The sequence below is a fragment of the Bufo gargarizans genome, chromosome 5 (genome assembly GCF_014858855.1).
Source record: "Bufo gargarizans isolate SCDJY-AF-19 chromosome 5, ASM1485885v1, whole genome shotgun sequence".
NCBI classification, from domain to species: domain Eukaryota; kingdom Metazoa; phylum Chordata; class Amphibia; order Anura; family Bufonidae; genus Bufo; species Bufo gargarizans.
Window position 1 is genome coordinate 75,984,053 of NC_058084.1, and position 20,702 is coordinate 76,004,754.

General features: G+C 44.0%; 1 protein-coding gene across 1 annotated transcript in view; it reads right to left on the reverse strand.

Moving 5' to 3' along the window:
- The window catches only part of CNGB3 (cyclic nucleotide gated channel subunit beta 3), a 181,738-nt gene that overhangs the window by 98,787 nt on the left and 62,249 nt on the right, over positions 1–20,702 (reverse strand). The window contains exon 11 of the mRNA XM_044295380.1: positions 5,296–5,437. Coding sequence (XP_044151315.1) covers positions 5,296–5,437 — 142 coding nt within the window. The remainder of the gene's footprint in view (positions 1–5,295; positions 5,438–20,702) is intronic.

Consider the following 20,702-nt stretch of genomic DNA (forward strand, 5'->3'; position numbering starts at 1 on the left):
CCATCCACAGGTCCCCCATAACAGTGTGCCATCCACAGGTCCCCCATTACAGTGTGTCATCCACAGATCCCCCATAACAGTGTGTCATCCACAGATCCCCCATAACAGTGTGTCATCCACAGATCCCCCCCATAACAGTGTGTCATCCACAGATCCCCCATAACAGTGTGTCATCCACAGGTCCCCCATAACAGTGTGTCATACTGTCATCCACAGATCCCCCATAACAGTGTGTCATCCACAGATCCCCCATAACAGTGCGCCTGCGCACTGAGGAGAGACAGAAAGGAGGGCACATAATCAGTGGAAGCAAGCAGAGGACAGCACAGCAGACGACTGAATAGCTTCTTTTGTAAGTAAATTGTTTTATTATAAATGTAGTTTAATGTTTTTGTCTTTTATTATATTCTGGCTTTTGCTTGGTTATGTATGATGCTTTTTGATAATAAGTAAATGTAGTGGTGCTATAATGTGGACCCCAGGCCTCTCTGATGTCCTGCAGGCTGACGCTGTGGCAGCATACGGTTGGTCAGGCAGCAGAAAGGCTCTGGGGCTGTCATTGTGCTCTGGAACTTTTCCCTTCACAGCCACTGCTCTCTCTCTCTCGTACAGTGCAGACTCTGCAAGAGGCATTCCGTTTGCTCTCCGTCCTCTTAAAAGTCTATGGGAATCAAAACGGATACATCTGGTTCCTGTTATGCAAGACGGAAAACAAAGACAGGACTTTGTTTTCCGTCTTGCATAAGGGGACCCAGACTGATCCGTTATGCTTTCTCATAAACTTCTATTAGGACAGAGCAAAACGGAATGTCTCTTAGGGTCCATTCACACGTCCGTTGTTTCTTTCCTGATCTGTTAAGTTTTTTGCGGAACAGATCTGGACCCATTCATTTTCAATGGGTCCTGAAAAAAATCGGACAGCTCAATGTCTGATTTTTTTTTTCAGGACCCATTGAAAATGAATGGGTACAGAACTGGTCCAGATCTGTTCCGCAAAAAACGGAACAGATCAGGAAAGAAGCAACGGACGTTTTGCATTCCATCTGGCCATTCCGTTATATTCAGTTTGAAACGGAACCTATAACGGAATGGCATAACGCAGATGTAAACCCACCCTGTACGGAATAGGTGGTATTTGCCAGAGTTGCTGGAGAACTGTGAGTGCAATTTCGGGGGCACTGACCTGTACAGGGTGTGGAGGATGGGGAGGTTGAGATCCACTGAGGATATTATAAGACTTTTCTGTAGCTTCCTATATTGTTGCAAAGCTTGTGTGTTGGCTGAAGCCTTCCTATCTTACTGGTGGCTGGCCCTGCCCCTCAATTGTGCTTCCGGGTTTGGGTCTGCCCCTAGACCGCAAGGGGGTGGCGCCTGTTGGGGGTCATGTGATTGGGCTGCTCAGTCAAAAATGCCCGGGCCTATTTTTTGTCCCAGTCCGGCCCTGGTGTGTACAGGTATATAGAATATACAGCAGTGTACTGATATGTGAGGTACAAGCCATAATTTATACCTCATACCTCACATATCAGTACACTGCTATATATACTGGCCAGGAATAGGTAGTGGTAGGGGCTATGAATGGGGCATAGGGGCCCAATTAAGATTTTGCTATGTGGCCCAGTGATTTCTATGTATGCCCCTAGTGAGGAGTATTATAGGCTAGGCAATGCTCCTCTGGGTTTCTGGTAAAAATATATGGAAATCAGCATATCAGCATCTGGTTGCATCAGGGAGGCTTAGCTTTCTTTTCAGTTTGGAAAGAAAGCTAATTTTCATATCTCTCAGAGAAACCCACAGATATGCATGCTAATTAGCTTTCCTTCTAAAAAGAAAAGAAATCAGGTTAATCAGAATTTGATATTTCCCTTGTACCAATAAGAAAATTTCAACAATTACAGCCCCTGCTGTATCTGCCAGCATCTGTGAAAACACTAATGCTGGCGGATTAACCCCCTGTACGCCACGGTTACGCTGACCGCGGCATACAGAGGGTTTGCAGCAGCTTGTACATCCCTATCGGGTCCCCGTGCTGCGGTGACGGGGACCTGATGGTTTCTATGACAGCCCCGTTGCCTTGAACAGGCATCGGGATTGCCAGCTACGGAAGCCCAGCAGATCCAGCCCCAGGGCTGGGTCTCCTAGGCAACTGTTAGCGTCTTACAATGTAAGATACTGACAGTTCTATACAGCACAATACAAACTGTGATGAGCAGCAGGGGCAACATTCGAATTTGCAATGTGTCACGAATATTTGGGAGAATATTTGTCATATATTTGCGAATTCGAGAATTTGTGATCTCCAGTCATTATTTTCTTGATAGCAAAAATTGGTAATCGGAAAATTCGTGATCAACACTACTCCTAAAGTCAAAGATATTGCAGCGTTCTCATTGGCCCACTACCAAGAAGCAGTGAGGAATCATGAGTACTGATGGGAAAAAAAATCTAGAATATTCACGATTACGAAGATATAGCACTATATTCTAGATAATTGCGAATTCTCAAAGTGTCAATATTCACAATAAAAATTTGCGATTAGAATGTTCGCGATCAACACTAAATACAAATGTATTGTGCTGTATTGAAACAGGGATCAGACCCTTAAATGTTGAAGTCCCATAGTGGGACAAAAAATAAAGTGAAAAAAGAAGTTAAGATAAAGGTTCAAGTAAAAAAAAGCGCCCTTTCCCAAAATAAAGTAAAAAAATACAAATTTGGAAAAAATAGGGAAAAAAAGAAAAGTACTCATATTATGTATCGCCACGTCCGTATCTACCGGCTCTATAAAAACATCACATGACCTAGCCTCTCAGTGAACACTGTAAAAAAAAAAAAAGAACTGTGCTAAACAAAATCACTAAAAGTGCAACACCAAGTGATCAAAAAGTCATATACACCCCAAAATAGTACCAATCTAACGGGCACCTCATCCCCCAAATAATGAGCTGCGACCTAAGACAATCGCCCCAAAAAATTATAAACTCTCAGAATATGGAGACACTAAAACATGTGTTTTTTGTTTTACAAATATTTTTATTGTGTTAAATGCAAAAAAAAATATTAGGTATTGCGGCGTCCATAACAACCTGCTCTTTTAAAATACCACATGACCTAAGCCCTCAGGACAACACTGTAAAAAATATAAAATGAAAACGAGGTCAAAAAAGCAATTTTTTGTCACCTTACATCATAAAAGTGTAATAGCCAGCGATAAAAAAGTCATACACACCCCAAAGTATTTTCCAATCAAACCGTCATCTTATCCCGCAAAAATGATACCCTACCTAAGACAATCACCCAAAAAATAAAAAAACTATGGCTCTCAGACTATGGGGCACTAAAACATGATTTTTTTGTTTCAAAAATGATATTATTGAATAAAACTGAAATAAATAAATAAAAAGTATATATATTAGGTATTGCCACGTCCGTAAAGACCTGCTCTTTAAAAATATTACATGACCTAACGCCTCAGATGAACACTGTAAAAAAAAATAAGACAAAAACTGTGTCGAAAAAGCTATTTTTTTGTCACCTTACAACACAAAAAGTGCAATAGCAAGCGATAAAAAAGTCATAAGCACCCCAAAATTGTACCAATTAAACAGTCATCTCATTACGCAAAAAATTTGACCCTAAGGCCTCTTTCAGACGAGCATCCTGGATTTTCTCCGGATGTGTCCTGGTGCATTGTGGGAAACCCGCGTCAGTGCGCACATAATTTCAGTCAGTTTTTACTGCAATTGCGTTGCAGTAAAAGTTTTTATCGTGCGGGTGCAATGCGTTTTGCACGCGCGTGATAAAAAACTGAATGTGGTACCCAGACCCGAACTTCTTCACAGAAGTTTGGGTTTGGGTTCGGTGTTGTGCAGATGGTATTATTTTCCCTTTTAACATAAATGTTGCTTTTAACTCACCTTATCCACTTGATCTCAGGATTATAGAACTGAATTTTTACAAAAAAAGGGTTAGGGGTTAGGGACACCTACCCTATATGGTAGTATGTTTACTTTAAAATACATTTTTGAGGTGACAGACTACCTTTAAGCCTCCTCATTTATTAGACATGTCAGAGAGCAGATAGAAAGGACGTGTTGCAAGTAAGTTTACCCACAGATACAGTTGATCACCCCACAGATACAGTTGATCACCGACAATCCCAAAAGAAAACGGCCTTTGACCTTCTTAAATACTCACAAAAAATACAAAAAAATACTATAAAATAACAGACAGCCTCTTTTAGTCAGTGTGTAACCAAGTCTGCCCTAAAAAAAAAAAAAAGACCATTCCCATAAAGGGGTTTTCCGGGAATGATTTAAAATGGCAAAGTCCTGCTCACATTCTAGGGCAGGTTGTTTGCACCCATTTTAAATAATTCCTTGAGAACCCCTGTAAGTTTATATATGTGGTTTAATAAGTGCCATTATGTCAATAACTAGCACATGTTTTTCTGTAGGAAATCCTGAAGACAAAGTAACATGATTTATAAGGCTTCGTAATGCACTGTTTATTCTCCCTTACTTTGAAAACAATAAACAGATTTTAAAAAGAAAAAACAGACATGGTCTATCCAGTCCAGCCTGTTATCCTGCAGCGTTGATCCAGAGAAAGGCAAAAAACCCTATGAGGTGGAAGCCAAATTTCCTCATCTTAGGGTACTTTCACACTAGCGTTATTCTTTTCCAGCATTGAGTTCCATCCTAGGGGCTTAATACCGGAAAAGAACGGATCAGTTTTATCCCCATGCCTTCTGAATGGAGAGCAATCTGTTCAGGATGCATCATGATGTCTTCAGGTCAGTCTTTTTGGCTTTCCAGGCATGCTGCAGTTTTATCTCCGTCCAAAAAGACTGAACACTTGCCGGAATGCCGGATCCAGCATTAATTTACATTGAAGTTTTTAGTTCCGGATCCAGCATTAAGTGTTCCAGCAAAACGTATTCGGCTTTGCAATTTTTTTTTTTATACCAGATCCGTTTTTCCGGATGACACTGGAGAGACGGATCCGGCATTTTAATGCATTTGTCAGACGGATCCGCATCTGGAACTCCCTGCTGGGATCCTCTGCCGCAAGTGTGAAAGTACCACCGGGGAAAACAAATTCCTTTCAAGCAAATCCAAATAACTCTCTTGATCAATGACTGATCTCCAGAGGTTCCAGAGCTTCTTCGAGGCCAGGATTGGGCTGCACTGCTTCAAGCTAATTATTTTTACATGAATTAATTTCCATAGATTATATATTCATCGGGACTTACATGTTGGCTACAATGCTAGTAGTATTTATCAATTTTTTTACCTGTCCAATTAAACTTGAAAAGACGAAGACCCCAGAAAAATAATTTAAGAGCTGGAAAAGTATTTCAAATAATGTTTGAGGTTCTGCAAGGCCACCTATTGTGATCAAAGTCCGTACTGCAAAGTAGTAACATCTCAGATACCTGTGGATAAACAAGCACACAGACATTTATTCAATTTTTTTGGTGTTTCCTCTAAAAGGATGCTAATAATAGAAGTATAAAGTAAATTCTGTAGTCTTTCAGAAAGTATATGTACTCTGTGTGTTGTGATTCAAAAATCTTAAGACATCAGAATAATAAAGGTTAAATTAAATCAACTCCATGAGCTTGGGCGTAGCTAAAGGCTCCTGGGCCCTCGTGCAAGAGTTCAGCTTGGACTCCCCTTTCCTCAGTACCTAAACTTTGTGCTGCCTGAGGCAACAATTGAAACGGCAAATTCTTGACCTAATCCCTTCCCTTCAGCCAGAGGTGTAACTTGACTAGCATGCACTTTCTATAATACCAGTGTCTTCTTATGTGGCACAAGGGTCTTTGGACCCTTCAGCAACTGCTACCTCTGCCCCCCCCTTATAGATATGCCCCTGTCCATAAGAATTGAAAACACTGCTTCAAATTGGTTTGTCTTCTGGGTCAGTGCTGATCACTGCAGCCTACACCCCTCTGTCAGATGAGTGTTTGTTAATTAACCTGGGATTTGCTTGTTAACTAACCTGGGAGTAGTATTCATGTGCACATTTGCCCCACCGATCTAATAGGCGACCTTGATTAGGAGGTACACATAGCTGTGCGTGCTCCTCCTCTCTTTGGTTGCTGGATGCACACAGAGGTAACTAGGAGCAGCACACTATATGTGCAGGGTCTGCTCTCCTGAATGTAGATGCACAACTGCATAGGTAGGTATAGAGTAGGACCTACCTGACCTAAGACCACCGTGGCGCTGGGTAGGTGGGCCAAGATGTGTTTTGATCAAAATATACAGTCAGGTCCATAAATACCCTCAAATTAAAGCTGACAGTCTGCAGTTAAAGCAGATCTTGTTTGTTTCATTTCAAATCCATTGTGGTGGTGTATAGAGCCAAAAATGTTAGAATTGTGTCGCTGTCCCAATATTTATGGACCTGACTGTATTGGCTGAGAGTCTCAGATTTTATCATTACAGTGAGGGCTTAGTACATATATTCATTTGCATCTACTGTTTTAGTGCATTATTTTCTGTGATTTTAACCTGGGACTTTCCAGGCATACAGAGGAGAATGGGGCTGCAGCGCTCAGTGCTGACAGTAAGTGTACTGTGTTCGTGTGTACTTACTGCCAGTGCTGATCGCTACAGCCACAATCTCCTCTATCTTCTTGGCAAGTCCCTGTTAGTTATAAAGCGCTGGGCAGACAGAGCAGAATGGAGCGACAGCGATCAGCGCTGACACAGATGCACAAGGTACACTTACTGTCAGCACTGATCGCTGCAGACCTGTTCTCATTTATCTGCCTAGAGCTTACTAACTAAGCAGGGATGTGATAGACAGGTGGAGACAGATGAGGCTGTCATCAATCAGCACTAGCATAAAGTTATATAGGCAGGAAGCTTGTTAAAATCATAGGTGTAAAGTTTGTTTATAATTTTACCAGGTTTTCACATTCATGCTGTTTTTTAGTGAGTGTGGTCTTTTGCGTGTGATGCGTATTGACTGCTAGTCTGCCACAGCTTGGACAGTAACCCAGTGGGGGGAGACTATTGATTCAGCTTGGCTAGCTTGTCTACACTCTAGCGATCTAGGACCTCTTAATGACCTCCCGTGGAAACTGGACAATGGAGACACTGTACACCTTCTGGGCTGCACATCTATTCTCTGGATGCTGGAGAGGCTCCCTGTGGTGCCCTGAATAATGAATGTAGTCTTCTCTGCTTGTAACTGCCTAAAATGCACCCACTCAGGTATTTAAGGAAATTGGTTGTCTGGAGAGTGAGACACTTACACATGGATCCCAGTGAAGAGAGGCGTTAACACTGAGGCCAACACCCCCGAGGGAGAATCATAAGGAGAAACATCTGGAACTTTACTGCTTCTTGTGACCAGTATAGTTCTGCAGACTATATCCTCTTTGCTGTATATCTACTGGATTATACCCATGACCTCTTTTATTTCCTGTGGGGCAAAGGGTTGTTTGATCATTTTGTTTTAAGAACGATAAAAGTTGTTGAGGTTTTTCCCCTTTTGACAATAGGTCTTTAGTAAATTATATTATAGACATTTATAGAGGTAAGGAGAGCAGAGGCAGGCTGAGAAGCTGTCTTCAGTTTTAAATAAAGTGTATTACAAAAACACTTAAAATCACTGCGCCAGTAAATTCTGAAATTTATACAAGTAATATCATTTTGAAAACTGCTTATAAATATATCCATCAGCCAAAAAGAGAAGCCAAATAATGACGCTATCATACATGTGCGTGCAGTTACCGTGTATGTTTACAGCAGCTGGGGCAAACCTAAATGTGTGATTTGCTTTGGGACTGAATTCTTTGCGCAAGGTGATAAACACTCTGAGCTAAGATAATATACCATAATATATTTACTTGCAGTTCTATATAAAAGCAGACACTTCTTTATTGGGCTAGTAAGTGTTATTAGAAATATTTCCCTTTAAATTTCTTTTTTTTTTTTTGTAATTTGAGGTTTTTAATTTCAAGCCTTAGTGGCTTGCTCATCTTATGCGGAAATGGAAATTTGCCCCCTTTAGCATTCAAGACTGTTGATTTGCCTTTATAGAGTTTGTATATAAAGCTGCAGTTAGAAATATGGAAATAACAAGAGAGAAAGCTATGCGAAACGGAGCAGCATATGTGAAAAGTGTGCAAAATGATTGACAAAGCATAACAGTCCTGTAATAACAGACAAGAACTGTTCAGCATTGACAGCACAGAACGCTTGCATTTTATTCACAAAATGGAGCTAAGCTAACAACGCTTTGGGCAATAGTATGGCAGGTTGCTCTGCAACACATCGATACTCATTCCAGGGCCTCTGGCACTGAATTAAACAAATACTATTATAGACTGGCATGCTAATGTGTAAACAGCTAGAGCAGAATGTAACAGACTGAGCATAAATGATGAGCGAGACAGAGGCTAGATCTCGGTCTAAGGTGGGTGCGACCTCTTAAATTTGACCAGATTAGCTGAGAAGAATGTTAAGAAGGTCGCTAGGGCCATTTATCATGTTTTATGTTACTATTGTGGAGTGAAAAAGTCGCAAATTATAATGCATGTCACATTTGTGGCATGAGTTGTAACTTTTTACTTCTCTTGCCACTTTTCAGAAGTGGTAAGAAAAGGGCTCGGGGCTTAGCAGGAGGACTCTTAATAAATGCGCCCCATTCTGTGCCAATGGACTTTATACTAAGAATGGTCTTTGTAATCAGTGTTGGGCGCGAATATTCAAATAGAAAATATTAATCGTGAATATCGGCACTTTGAGAATTCGCAAATATTTAGAATATAGTGATATACAGTCAGGTCCATAAATATTGGGACATCGACACAATTCTAACATTTTTGGCTCTATACACCACCACAATGGATTTAAAATGAAACTAACAAAATGTGCTTTAACTGCAGACTGTCAGATTTAATTTGAGGGTATTTACATCCAAATCAGGTGAACGGTGCAGGAATTACAACAGATTACATATGTGCCTCCCACTTGTTAAGGGATCAAAAGTAATGGGACATAATAATAATAATCATAGATCAAACTTTCAATTTTTAATACTTGGTTGCAAATCCTTTGCAGTCAATTACAGCCTGAAGTCTGGAGCGCATAGACATCACCAGACGCTGGGTTTCATCCCTGGTGATGTTCTGCCAGGCCTCTACTGCAACTGTCTTCAGTTCCTGCTTGTTCTTGGGGCATTTTCCCTTCAGTTTTGTCTTCAGCAAGTGAAATGCATGCTCAATCGGATTCAGGTCAGGTGATTGACTTGGCCATTGCATAACATTCCACTTCTTTCCCTTAAAAAAACTCTTTGGTTGCTTTTGCAGTATGCTTTGGGTCATTGTCCATCTGCACTGTGAAGCGCCTTCCAGTGAGTTCTGAAGCATTTGGCTGAATATGAGCAGATAATATTGCCCGAAGCTTTTATCAGCAGTCACATCATCAATAAATACAAAAGAACCAGTTCCATTGGCAGCCATACATGGCCACGCCATGACACCACCACCACCATGCTTCACTGATGAGGTGGTATACTTAGGATCATGAGCAGTTCTTTTACTTCTCCATACTCTTCTCTTCTCATCACTCTGGTACAAGTTGATCTTGGTCTCACCTGTCCATAGGATGCTGTTCCAGAACTGTGAAGGCTTTTTTAGATGTCATTTGGCAAACTCTAATCTGGCCTTCCTGTTTTTGAGGCTCACCAATGGTTTACATATTGTGGTGAACCCTCTGTATTCACTCTGGTGAAGTCTTCTCTTGATTGTTGACTTTGACACACATACACCTACCTCCTGGAGAGTGTTCTTGATCTGGCCAACTGTAGTGAAGGGTATTTTCTTCACCAGGGAAAAAATTCTTCGGTCATCCACCACAGTTGTTTTCCCTAGTCTTCTGGGTCTTTTGGTGTTGCTGAGCTCACCGGTGCGTTTTGCTATCTCTCTGATGGGTTTGTTTTGTTTTTTCAGCCTAATGATGGCTTGCTTTACTGATAGTGACAGCTCTTTGGATCTCATCTTGAGAGTTGACAGCAACAGATTCCAAATGCAAATAGCACACTTGAAATTAACTCTGGACCTTTTATCTGCTCATTGTAATTGGGATAATGTGGGAATAACACACACCTGGCCATGGAACAGCTTGAAGCCAATTGTCCCATTACTTTTGGTCCCTTAACAAGTGGGAGGCACATATGCAAACTGTTGTACTTCCTGCACCGTTCACCTGATTTGGATGTAAATACCCTCAAATTAAAGCTGACAGTCTGCAGTTAAAGCACATCTTGTTCATTTCATTTCAAATCCATTGTGGTGGTGTACAGAGCCAAAAATGTTAGAATTGTGTTGATATCCCAATATTTATGGACCTGACTGTATATTCGTAATTTTGCATTTTCTAGATTTTTTTCATCAGTAACCTCCCATCTTGCTTGTGGGCCAATGAGAAGGCTGCAATGTCTCTGTCATAGCTTAGCAACATCCCTAGCAACCAATAGGAAAGTTGCCTACCCCTTACTATATAAGAACCTCCCCAGCAGCCCTTGTGTGCAGTATTTTGCAGATCTGAGAGAGACAGCAGTGTCATTGCTGTGCTCTCTGCTTTCCTGTGTCATTACATTAGATAGTTAGTTACTTAGTTTATATATATAATACAGATAGTTAGAGGGAGATAGTCAGTGTAAGTTAGATAGTGATATAGTGTAGCTGATAGGTTTCGCTGTCCATACATACATACAAACATACATAGTGCTGTGATGTCACAAGCAGTGATGGTCAGTTCGCAGTGTTCGCCAGTGAACACATGCGGGATGCCATCTTTAGTAAGGTAGACTCACCCCGTCCGGTGATGCACAGGTAAGCCCTTGCAACTAAGCGAGTCCTACTTTACACCAAGTTTGATAAATCTCCCCCAATGTCCTTTCTGAAGATAGCATGTTACAGAGCAGGATAAGCTGAACAAACTTATATACCATATACACTAATCTGACATAACATTAACCCCTAAAACATAAGAAAACAATACAAATTGGGTAGGTATTGGCCCAGGGCCTGCGTCAGCACCCGGCATACCCGGGAGGAGCACTGCTCTGCTCCCAGACCATTCCCTGCAGTCCTTTCACTTAGGCAGCTTCAGACTGGAGCAAGGGGGCATCCTCTGGTGGGCCCTCTGATAGTCACATGAGGCCGGCTGCTGCTGACCTCTTCACAAGCTCCTGTGGTGCAGGGCTTCAGACATGCCCCCTCTTCACTCCAGTAGAGAAGACATGTTGCTTCACCAGCTTCAGACATGCCCCCTCTACACAGGACGTGCTGCCTGAGGGGGAGAGAGACCCTAGCGCTGGAGCAGAAGTGTGAGTGAGTTTGTACTGTGACTGTCTCTTCTCTGTGGGACAGTAGGGTGTGGGGGTCAGGGAACTCTTTAAGCTGCTGCTGGATGCTGTAGTAGACCAGCAGCTTCAATGCTACTTAGTTGTTTTACTGCCTCATTAAGCAGTTTGCCTCTGTGACACCTGCTCCTGACACCCATTTCCTGCCCTATCTCATCCTCTTGGAGGCCCTGCTGTCTCCTTTCCATCCTCATGTATCCAGAGATCCTGTTCCACCCTTCTATCTCCTGTTGCTGCCCTGCACAGACCTCCTGCCACTTCTTATATAAATCACCCTCAGAACCCTTTCCACCCACTTGCTGTATTTACCCCTCTTGTCCATACAGGGCCCCAGTCCCCTGTCTCACTCCTCTGCCCCTCATTATGGTGGTGTCTAAACCGTATTTACCATAAGGACCTTCTAACATCACAGGGTCACGTGACTGTGCCCCCACCCCGTACTGTGCCACCTTATACCCTGCGTTGTGCCCTCTTACCATACCCTGTACAGTGCCGCTAGGTATTCCCTGTCCTGTGCCCTCTTATAGCCTTTTATCCGGTCACTATATAATGGTGCTATCCAGTTACTGCATAGCAGTGTTATCCAGTTACTGTATGGCAGTTTTATCCGGTCATTGTATGATGGTGGTATCCGGTCACTGTACGGCGATGGTATCCAGTTACTGTATGGTGATGTTATCCTCTTCCCTGCCCACACCACCTTTTTTAGACCTGGCATGAGTGGGGAAAAGTTGAAGATTGCGGTGTTAAGGACCTTTGCGTCACAATCTGTGTCAGAAATATGCCTAATATAAGTGTATTTCTGTTTAATAAATGACCCCCTAATTGTATTATTATTCCAGGGCAGGGCTAATATCTTTATAGTATATAGATTCTTGTATATTATACTGTGCCCTGTATTTCCCAATAGATAAATGATCCTTGGGAAACTCAGTCCTCACCCCTGACCACCAGGCACAGGTTGTGCGCTCTGTCAGTTTTGACACAGTGAGGGGAATGGTCTGAGAAAACAGGTATTTTCCTCCCAGCGTGTGCTGCTGGGCTGATTTTCAGCCAGGTGGGGTCAAATACCGGACTGGATTTGAATTGCCGGTCCTGGTTTTTGGCAGCACCTGTCTGTCCTTAAATATGCAGCTGGGCTCAGCAGCAGGATCTCTGTGTTGGGATCTGATGCTTGGTGCCAGGTTGGAAGGCTGAGACCCATGGGCCGAGGAAACAGGGCCCCTAAAGCCTGCCATGGACTACTGGAGGCAGAACGGACATCAAGATGACTTGTCTTATATGAACTTTCCAATTTGTGCAAAGTAACACCAAGATGTACTTTCCATTGTGTGTGAAGTAAACACCAAGACTGCAAAGTAACGGATTGTTTTGTGCATTTGCCTCAAGTGTGAATAAACACTGAAGTTTTGCGTTAAGAACTTGTCTTTTGCCTCTGTACTGTGTCCACTTACCCTATCTACCAGAGCGAAACCGTACAATTGGTGGAGGATGCGGGAAAGCGCAGTGAGGCAGGAGTGATCACCGAAGCATTGTTGTTTTTCATATTTGCTCCGGGCACTGTTGTATGTCTTGCATTAAACCAGCTAAATTTCAACCCGAGACCCTCGACAAAATGGAGGCCATAATGAAGGCTCTTGTGGAGGCTAACCAGCAGCAGTGAGAAACCAACCTGCAACAACAGGAGGCCAACAGGCAGCTATTACAACACGTGATGGCTATAAACACGGCAGGAACATCCCAAAGCGTCCATGATGTCCAGAAAGCGGTCCGTGCAGCGATTCCCAAGATGACACCCTCAGATGACGGCGAAACCTACCTGGCGATGTACGAGAAGGTGGCCACAAGGGAGAAACTACCCTGAGACCAGTGGGCTGAGGTCGTCGCTCCGTTCCTAGCATCCGATTGTCAGTGGGTGTATTTCGACTTGCTGGACGATCAAGCGGCCGACTACCAGAAAGTAAAGGGTGAGATTCTGGCAAGACTGGGGGTGAATGTGTTAGTCCGGGCCCAGCGGGTACACCAGTGGGGGTTTATCCTGGCTGAGCCCTCGAGACCCCAGTATTATGACTTATTTCACCTCTTGCAAAAGTGGCTACAGCCTGATGTGCTAAGTCCCACGGCTATGCTTGATCGACTATTAGCTGATATGTTCTGGAGGGCTTTGCCACCCCCTCTCCAGCTCGGCCAGGTGTCTCCTGGCAATAGCCTGGAGATGGTACACCTGGTGGAACTCTATAAGGCTACTAAGACTCTACAGGGTTTCTTTTTTGGGAGGGGGCAGTCAAACACCGGAAATCTCCACCCCAGGCCCGGAGATTTGAGCCAATTAAACTTATCCGGGATGTACCCACTATGGGCCCGGCTCCGTTAGTCTGCTGCCAGTGTCAGGAGCTTGGCCATATAAGGGCTGACTGTCCTCATTGGGTTGAGCCCATGGACACTAAGGCCCCTTTCACACGGGCGAGATTTCCGCGCGGGTGCAATGCGTGAGGTGAACGCATTGCACCCGCACTGAATCCGGACTTATTAATTTCTATGGGGCTGTGCACATGAGCGGTGATTTTCACGCATCACTTGTGCGTGAAAATCGCCATAGAAATAAATGGGGTTGTGTGAAAATCACAAGCATCCGTAAGCAAGTGTGGATGCGGAATACAGAATGCATAGTACAATAGAGCTGGAGGGGTTAAAAAAAAAAAATATTAATTAAACTCACTTTAATCCACTTGTTCGCGCAGCAGGCATCTCTTCTGTCTTGTTGTGTGAGGAATAGGACCTTTGATGACGTCCCTACGTTCATCACATGGTCCGTCACATGATCCATCACCATGGTAAAAGATCATGTGACAGACCATCTGATGAGCATAGTGACGTCATCAAAGGTCCTATTCCTCACACAACAAGACATATGAGATGCCAGCTGCGCGAACAAGTGGATTAAGGTGAGTTCAAAAATTTTTTTTTAACCCCTCCAGCCCTATTGTACTATGCATTCTGTATTCAGAATGCTATTATTTTCCCTTATAACCATGTTATAAGGGAAAATAATACAATCTACACAACCTTGAACCCAAACCTGAACTTCTGTGAAGAAGTTCAGGTCTGGGTACCACATTCAGTTTTTTATCACGCGCGTGCAAAACGCAATGCACCGGGATGCATCCGGACCTAATCCGGACACGTTCGTCTGCAAGGGGCCTAATTGTGGTTACCGTCAGTCGCTATATGCCAGGGAAATGTGTGCAACAGGTACCCCGGAATCTCTAGACCACTTGTGCCAGATGGAAGTGGGAGACACTCAAGCCGAGGTGCTGCTGGATTCAGGGAGCCGGGTGACCCTAGTAAGGGCTACCCTAGTGCGGTCCACTGAGTATACTGGCTGGAAAGTTGGGGTCATGTGCATCCATGGAGACTTAAAAGACTACCCCACCGCGCTGGTGTTTTTAACCACGGTAGCCTGCAGGTGGACCCACGAGGTGGCAGTCGCCACAAATCTACACTACGAACTCATAATAGGGAGAGACTTTCTTGGCTTCCCAGCCCTACGGCCAGTTGTGAGAGTTACTGATATCAGTGAGTCAGGGGTAAACTCCGGAGATTGGCCTTGTTCAGGAGGAAGGCCAGAACCCTGTAAACCTGAGGCTGAAGCGCCAGCAGTAGGGGGTGACCACCACTTCGGTGGAAGAGGGGGAGACAACCCCGCTCAGTGTAATGGTGGGAGACGTGGAGGACTTGCCACAGGGTCCTGAGTTGGCAGACCTTAACGTCTCCGGGGAAAATTTCGGTACAGCACAACACCAGGACCCAACCCTATCCCGAGCCTGGGAGAATGTGGTAATAATTGATGGTGAACCACAACAACCTGGGGTTTAGTCGATGTTTACCCGTTTTGTGGTTCATCAGAATATGCTATATCCGGTAAACCAGCTGTGGAGTGAACATATTGAACAGTTGGTGGTGCCCCAGGCTTATCGCAAACTCGTGTTAGAGTTAGCCCACCAACATGTTCTCGGGGGTCATTTGGGAATGCAGAAATACAGGACCGGATATTACAATGGTTTTACTGGCCCAGTGTGTTTAGAGAGATGGACAAATTTTCCACAATACCTCTCCCGATCATCGAGATACCGTTTGAGCAAATCGCTATGGACCTCATAGGCCCAGTACCGAAGTCCGCTAGAGGATACCAACACATCTTGGTCGTCCTAGATTACGCCACTCGGTATCTGGAGGCGATGCCACTGCGACATATATCAACCAAACTTATAGCTAAAGAGTAAATAGAGATGTTTTCCCGAGTGGGGCTACCTAAAGAGGTTCTGACTGACCAGGGGACCCCTTTTATGTCCAAGATCATGAGGGAACTCTGTAAGTTGCTGCACATCAAACAGCTACGGACGTCCGTTTATCATCCGCAAACTGACGGCCTGGTAGAAAGGTTTAACCAAACATTAAAAAATATGTTAAAAAGAGTGGTGTCTAAGGATGGGAAGGACTGGGACCTAATTCTGCCCTTTCTTATGTTCATAGTGCGAGAGGTGCCCCAGGCCTCTACTGGGTTCTTGCCCTTCGAACTGCTATATGACAGACATCCGTGTGGTCTGCTGGACATAGCCAAAGAGGTGTGGGAGCAACAACCCACCCCGTATAAAAGTATTATAGAATACGTCACCCAGATGCAGGAACGTATAGAAACAGTGTTGCCTCTTGTAAGAGAGCATATGAAGGCAGCTCAGCAAGCTCATAGTCGGGTCGATAATCGTCAGACTTAGGTCCAGATCTGTAACCCGGGAGATTGGGTTTTAGTTCTGGTACAGACTGTGGACAGTAAGTTCCTGGCTAGGTGGCCAGGACCCTACGAAGTAATCGAAAAAGTTGGAGAGGTAAACTACAAGGTACACCAGCCAGGGTGGTGAAAGCCAGAGCAGGTGTACCATGTGAATTTACTCAAACTATAGAAAGATAGGGAAACCTGTAAAGAAGAAAGCCTGCGGTCGGGTTTTCAAGTAGAATAGGTACCGGCCCCTCTGTATGATGCAAGAGAGGCAGCTGCCACAGTAAAAATTGCTGACTGCCTCTCCTCTAAACAGACTCAGGAGGCCAGGAAGTTCGTTAGTTGGAACACGGATGTGTTCTTGGACCTCCCTGGACGCACTTCCATAATCCAGCTTGACATTGCCACTGAGCCTCAGACAAAAGTCTGATTAAAACCATACCGGGTATCCGAGGTTCGGCGACAAGCCATATCGGAGGAGATGCAGCTAATGTTGCAGCTAGACGTCATTGAGGAGTCAAAAAGTGAGTGGGCCAGTCCTATAGTATTGATACCTAAGACGGACGGGATGTTGCTCTTGAAGGGACGCAAGTCGGTTATGGTTCGCTGAGATGATCAGGCGGAAGAGGCTTTTTCCACTTTTAAGTCGGCCATGTGCAGGTCCCCGGTTTTGGTGACTCCCGACTTCAAAAAGGAATTTATAGTACAGACCGATGCCTCCGAAGTAGGCCTCAGTGCAGTACTCTCTTAGGAAGTCAACGGGGAGGAGCATCCCATTGTCTTCCTCAGCCGTAAGCTCACCCCAGCCGAGACCAGGTACAGTATAATGGAGAGAAAGTGCCTGGCTATCAAGTGGGCAATCGAGTCTCTCCATTATTATTTGTTGGGGAGAAAATTCCGCCTGGTGACTGACCACTCCCCTCTCAAGTGGATGAGCCAGGCCAAACACAGAAATACTAGGGTCACCAGATGGTTCCTTTCCCTACAGAACTTTAAATTTACAATGGAACACAGGGCAGGCCGGTTGCAGGGAAACGCGGATGCCCTGTCCCGAGTACATTGTCTGGTGAGTGTTCACCCCCTCAGGGTTGAACAAGGGGGGGGGGGGGTATGTGACGCAGTGAGGGGAATGATCTGAAAAAACAGGTATTTTCCTCCCAGTGTGTGCTGTTGGGCTGATTTGCAGCCAGATGGGGTCAAATACCGGACTGGATTTGAATTGCCGGTCCTGGTTTTTGGCAGCACCTGGCTGTCCTTAAATAGCCAGCTAGGCTCAGCAGCAGGATTTCTGTGTTGGGATCTGAAGCTTGGTGCCAGGTTGGAGGGCTAGAACCCATGGGCGGAGAAAACAGGCCCCCTAAAGCCTGCCATGGACTGCTGGAGGCAGAACTGACATCAAGGTGACTTGTCTTATATGAACTTTCCAATTTGTGTAAAGTAACACCAGGCATTTGCCTCAAGTGTGAATAAAAACACTACAGTTCCATTGTAAAAAAAACATATATGTTAACGTATGCATTTTTTATTGTTCTCTACAGTATACAAAAACCTCCCTCCATTCAGTATAATGACCCCCAGAGCCCACATTCAATATAATGACCCCCAGTGCAATCTCCATACAGTATACAGTGGGGGTCACTGGGGGGGGGGTCATTATTCTGAATGGGGGGCGACTGGGGGTAATTATTCTGAACGGAGGGCCACTGTGGGGTCATTATACTGAAGGGCCACTGGGGGTCATTATACAGTGTGGGAGCCACAGGGGGACATATAAATGTAAAAAAATGCCTCAAGGGGACCCACTGGGATTTATTGCCCAACCTGGAGCCGTCCGCTATAATTGCCCTAAAAACAAAACCCCCCGAAAAACGAAGCCCAATTTTTTTTTTAAAGTATTATACAGTATAAGATCAGATGACATTATATGACCAATTTGTGCAGAAATCCATATCATTCCAAAGGGTTCACATTCTTTTTCTTGCAACTGTATGTACCCTGAAATAATGGCATTATTAAAAAAATCTACTTGTCCTGGCTTATTCTGAGCTTAGGTGGTCATTGGGTAGCCCCTCCTATTTTACTCCTATGCCCAAAGTGAACATAGATTTAAATCAATAAATTACAGATAATATTAAATCTATTCCTGCTAAACTATATATTAAAGGGGTTATGAAGGTTTCAAAAATGTATGGCTGTGAATTAGTAGGACTCTTGGGACTCCCACCAGTCAGCTGATAGAAGGAGCCATAGGGCTACCAATCTAATATTGATGGCCTAAGGATAATTCATCAACATAGATCAGCTGTCACCGAGTTGGCTTCATTACAAAAAGTGGTTTTCATCACAAACGTTATTCTTCCTTATTTCTGTTGCCAATGGGCTTGCAATGTAATGTATTCCCAACCAATAGAGAAAAACATTCTCCAAGTTTTGAATACTGCCATAGCTGATAGGTTCAACCATGACTTGTTAACAAAAAAAGTTAGGGTAAAAACAATGGGGCACATTTATTAAGACCGGCGTTTTAGCCGCCAGTCTTAATAAAGCCCTGCACTGGCAGTGGATCCACCGAAGCCACCGGCCTCTTCATAACTTCGGCAGATCCTCCGCCACTTGCAAATGTAAGACAGCTTCTGAGTGGTCTTACATTTAGACCATTCTCTACGCCTAAAACAAATGGTAACGGTCATGGGCCAGCTGGCCAGTCTACTTGCCCGCGGTAATTTTCACGCACCGCTTGTGCGATGCGTGAAAATCACAGCAAGCTCTATATTGTGCGTTTTTCACGCAATTGAAGTGAATAGGGCTGCGTGAAAATCGCAAGTATCCGCAAGCAAGTGCGGATGCGGTGCGATTTTCACGCATGGTTGCTAGAAGACGATCGGGATGGGGCCCCGATCTTCATTATTTTCCCTTATAACATGGTTCTAAGGGAAAATAGTAGCATTCTTAATACAGAACGCTTAGTAAATTAGGGATGGAGGGGTTAAAAAATAAAATAAAAATTAAACTCATCTCATCCACTTGTTCGTGCTGCCCAGCTCGTCTTCTTTCTTCTTCTTTGAGGACCTGGGAGGGAAAGGACCTTTGGTGACATCACTGCCCTCATCACATGGTCCATCACCATTCTTCAGTGAAGAAGTTCGGGTTCGGGACTGGGTACCACATTCAGTTTTTTTTCACGCGCCTGCAAAATGCATTGCACTCGCGTGGAAAAAACTGAAGACCACAACGCAATCGCATACAAAACTCACCCCACTCGCAGGCAAACTCTCACGATTTCCTGCGACGCACCGCATCCTATCCGGCCCTCACACGTGACTCCTATATGAAAGAGGCCTTACAGGGAGAAACTCTGGGTGGGTACCATTTCTATTATGGAGACCAGTTTATATCAGTCAGAAGGTATAGGTATTGTATTTTTACTCCACAATATTTCTGGACTATATTGGAGGTCATTTACAAAGATTGGCTGGAGTAGTTTTTCACCAACATTTACGCCTGTTTCCAGCCTTAAATGTTGGTAAATTTGTTGGGTCCGAAGTTCCTGACCCAGCCCGGCTCCTGGCACCTACCCACCACACCCTCAACATTCCTCAGTGTCAAAAGTGGTGTAAAAATTACCATGCAACAAAATATTGTTGCACAGGGGTTTAAAAAATTGCATAAAGGCAGTCGGGCAAAACTTTACCTCAAAAACTGACGTAAAAATGTTTGTAAATTACCCCATTGATCGTTTGTTGGGGAGGCAGGTTTGTTGACAGCCTGGTACATTGTAACCCATCTTAGATTCTCTGGTTATTACCTCATATGATGACTGTAGTGCACCTTTTATACCTTATTTATCTCCTGCTGGCTACCTGGACATATTTTTTGGTATGTCTAGGTGTGGATTCTTTTATTTATATATTTTTTAATATGAGTATTAATAAAATTAGGTTTCATATTTCTTTCTAACTGGTTTCTAACTCTTTTTGGAGTAATTTTTTATATTTGCATTTAAGGAAGTGATATTGCTGGCCTTCTTTTGTGTGTTTTTATGTATCAATCTGCTCAGCTCCTCCTGCTCTATAACATACTATCTGCAGATTACACAGCCCTTTTCATGCTGATAGATCCCTTTTTCATGGTGATCCCCTTTCTCATGGTGACAGATCCCCTGTATAGATGCACCACTGCATATGGGGTTGAGCACTTCCTGCTTTTTAATACACCGCCAATATGTAGTTTGTATATTTAATTTTTGTATAGTCTGAATGTGCCTTTATTTCCATCCACGGGCAGCATTCTGGTGCACATGTGAGGCCCGGGCTATATCAGCCAGTCTTGGGTGGGGCTCAGAGCTCTCTACCTCCTACCATTGTATGCATTGTCACATGCTGGAGGTTACTGGGAGATTGCTGTGAGTCCGACCTTGCGCTCCTGTAATTCGCCCACTGGCTCCTGGTATTGCCCATACGGCCCAAGTAGGTTTAGCGTTAGGTCCCGAGCTACTTAAGAAACCTTGGCTCGGGGCTCGGGCTCATGTCCTCCA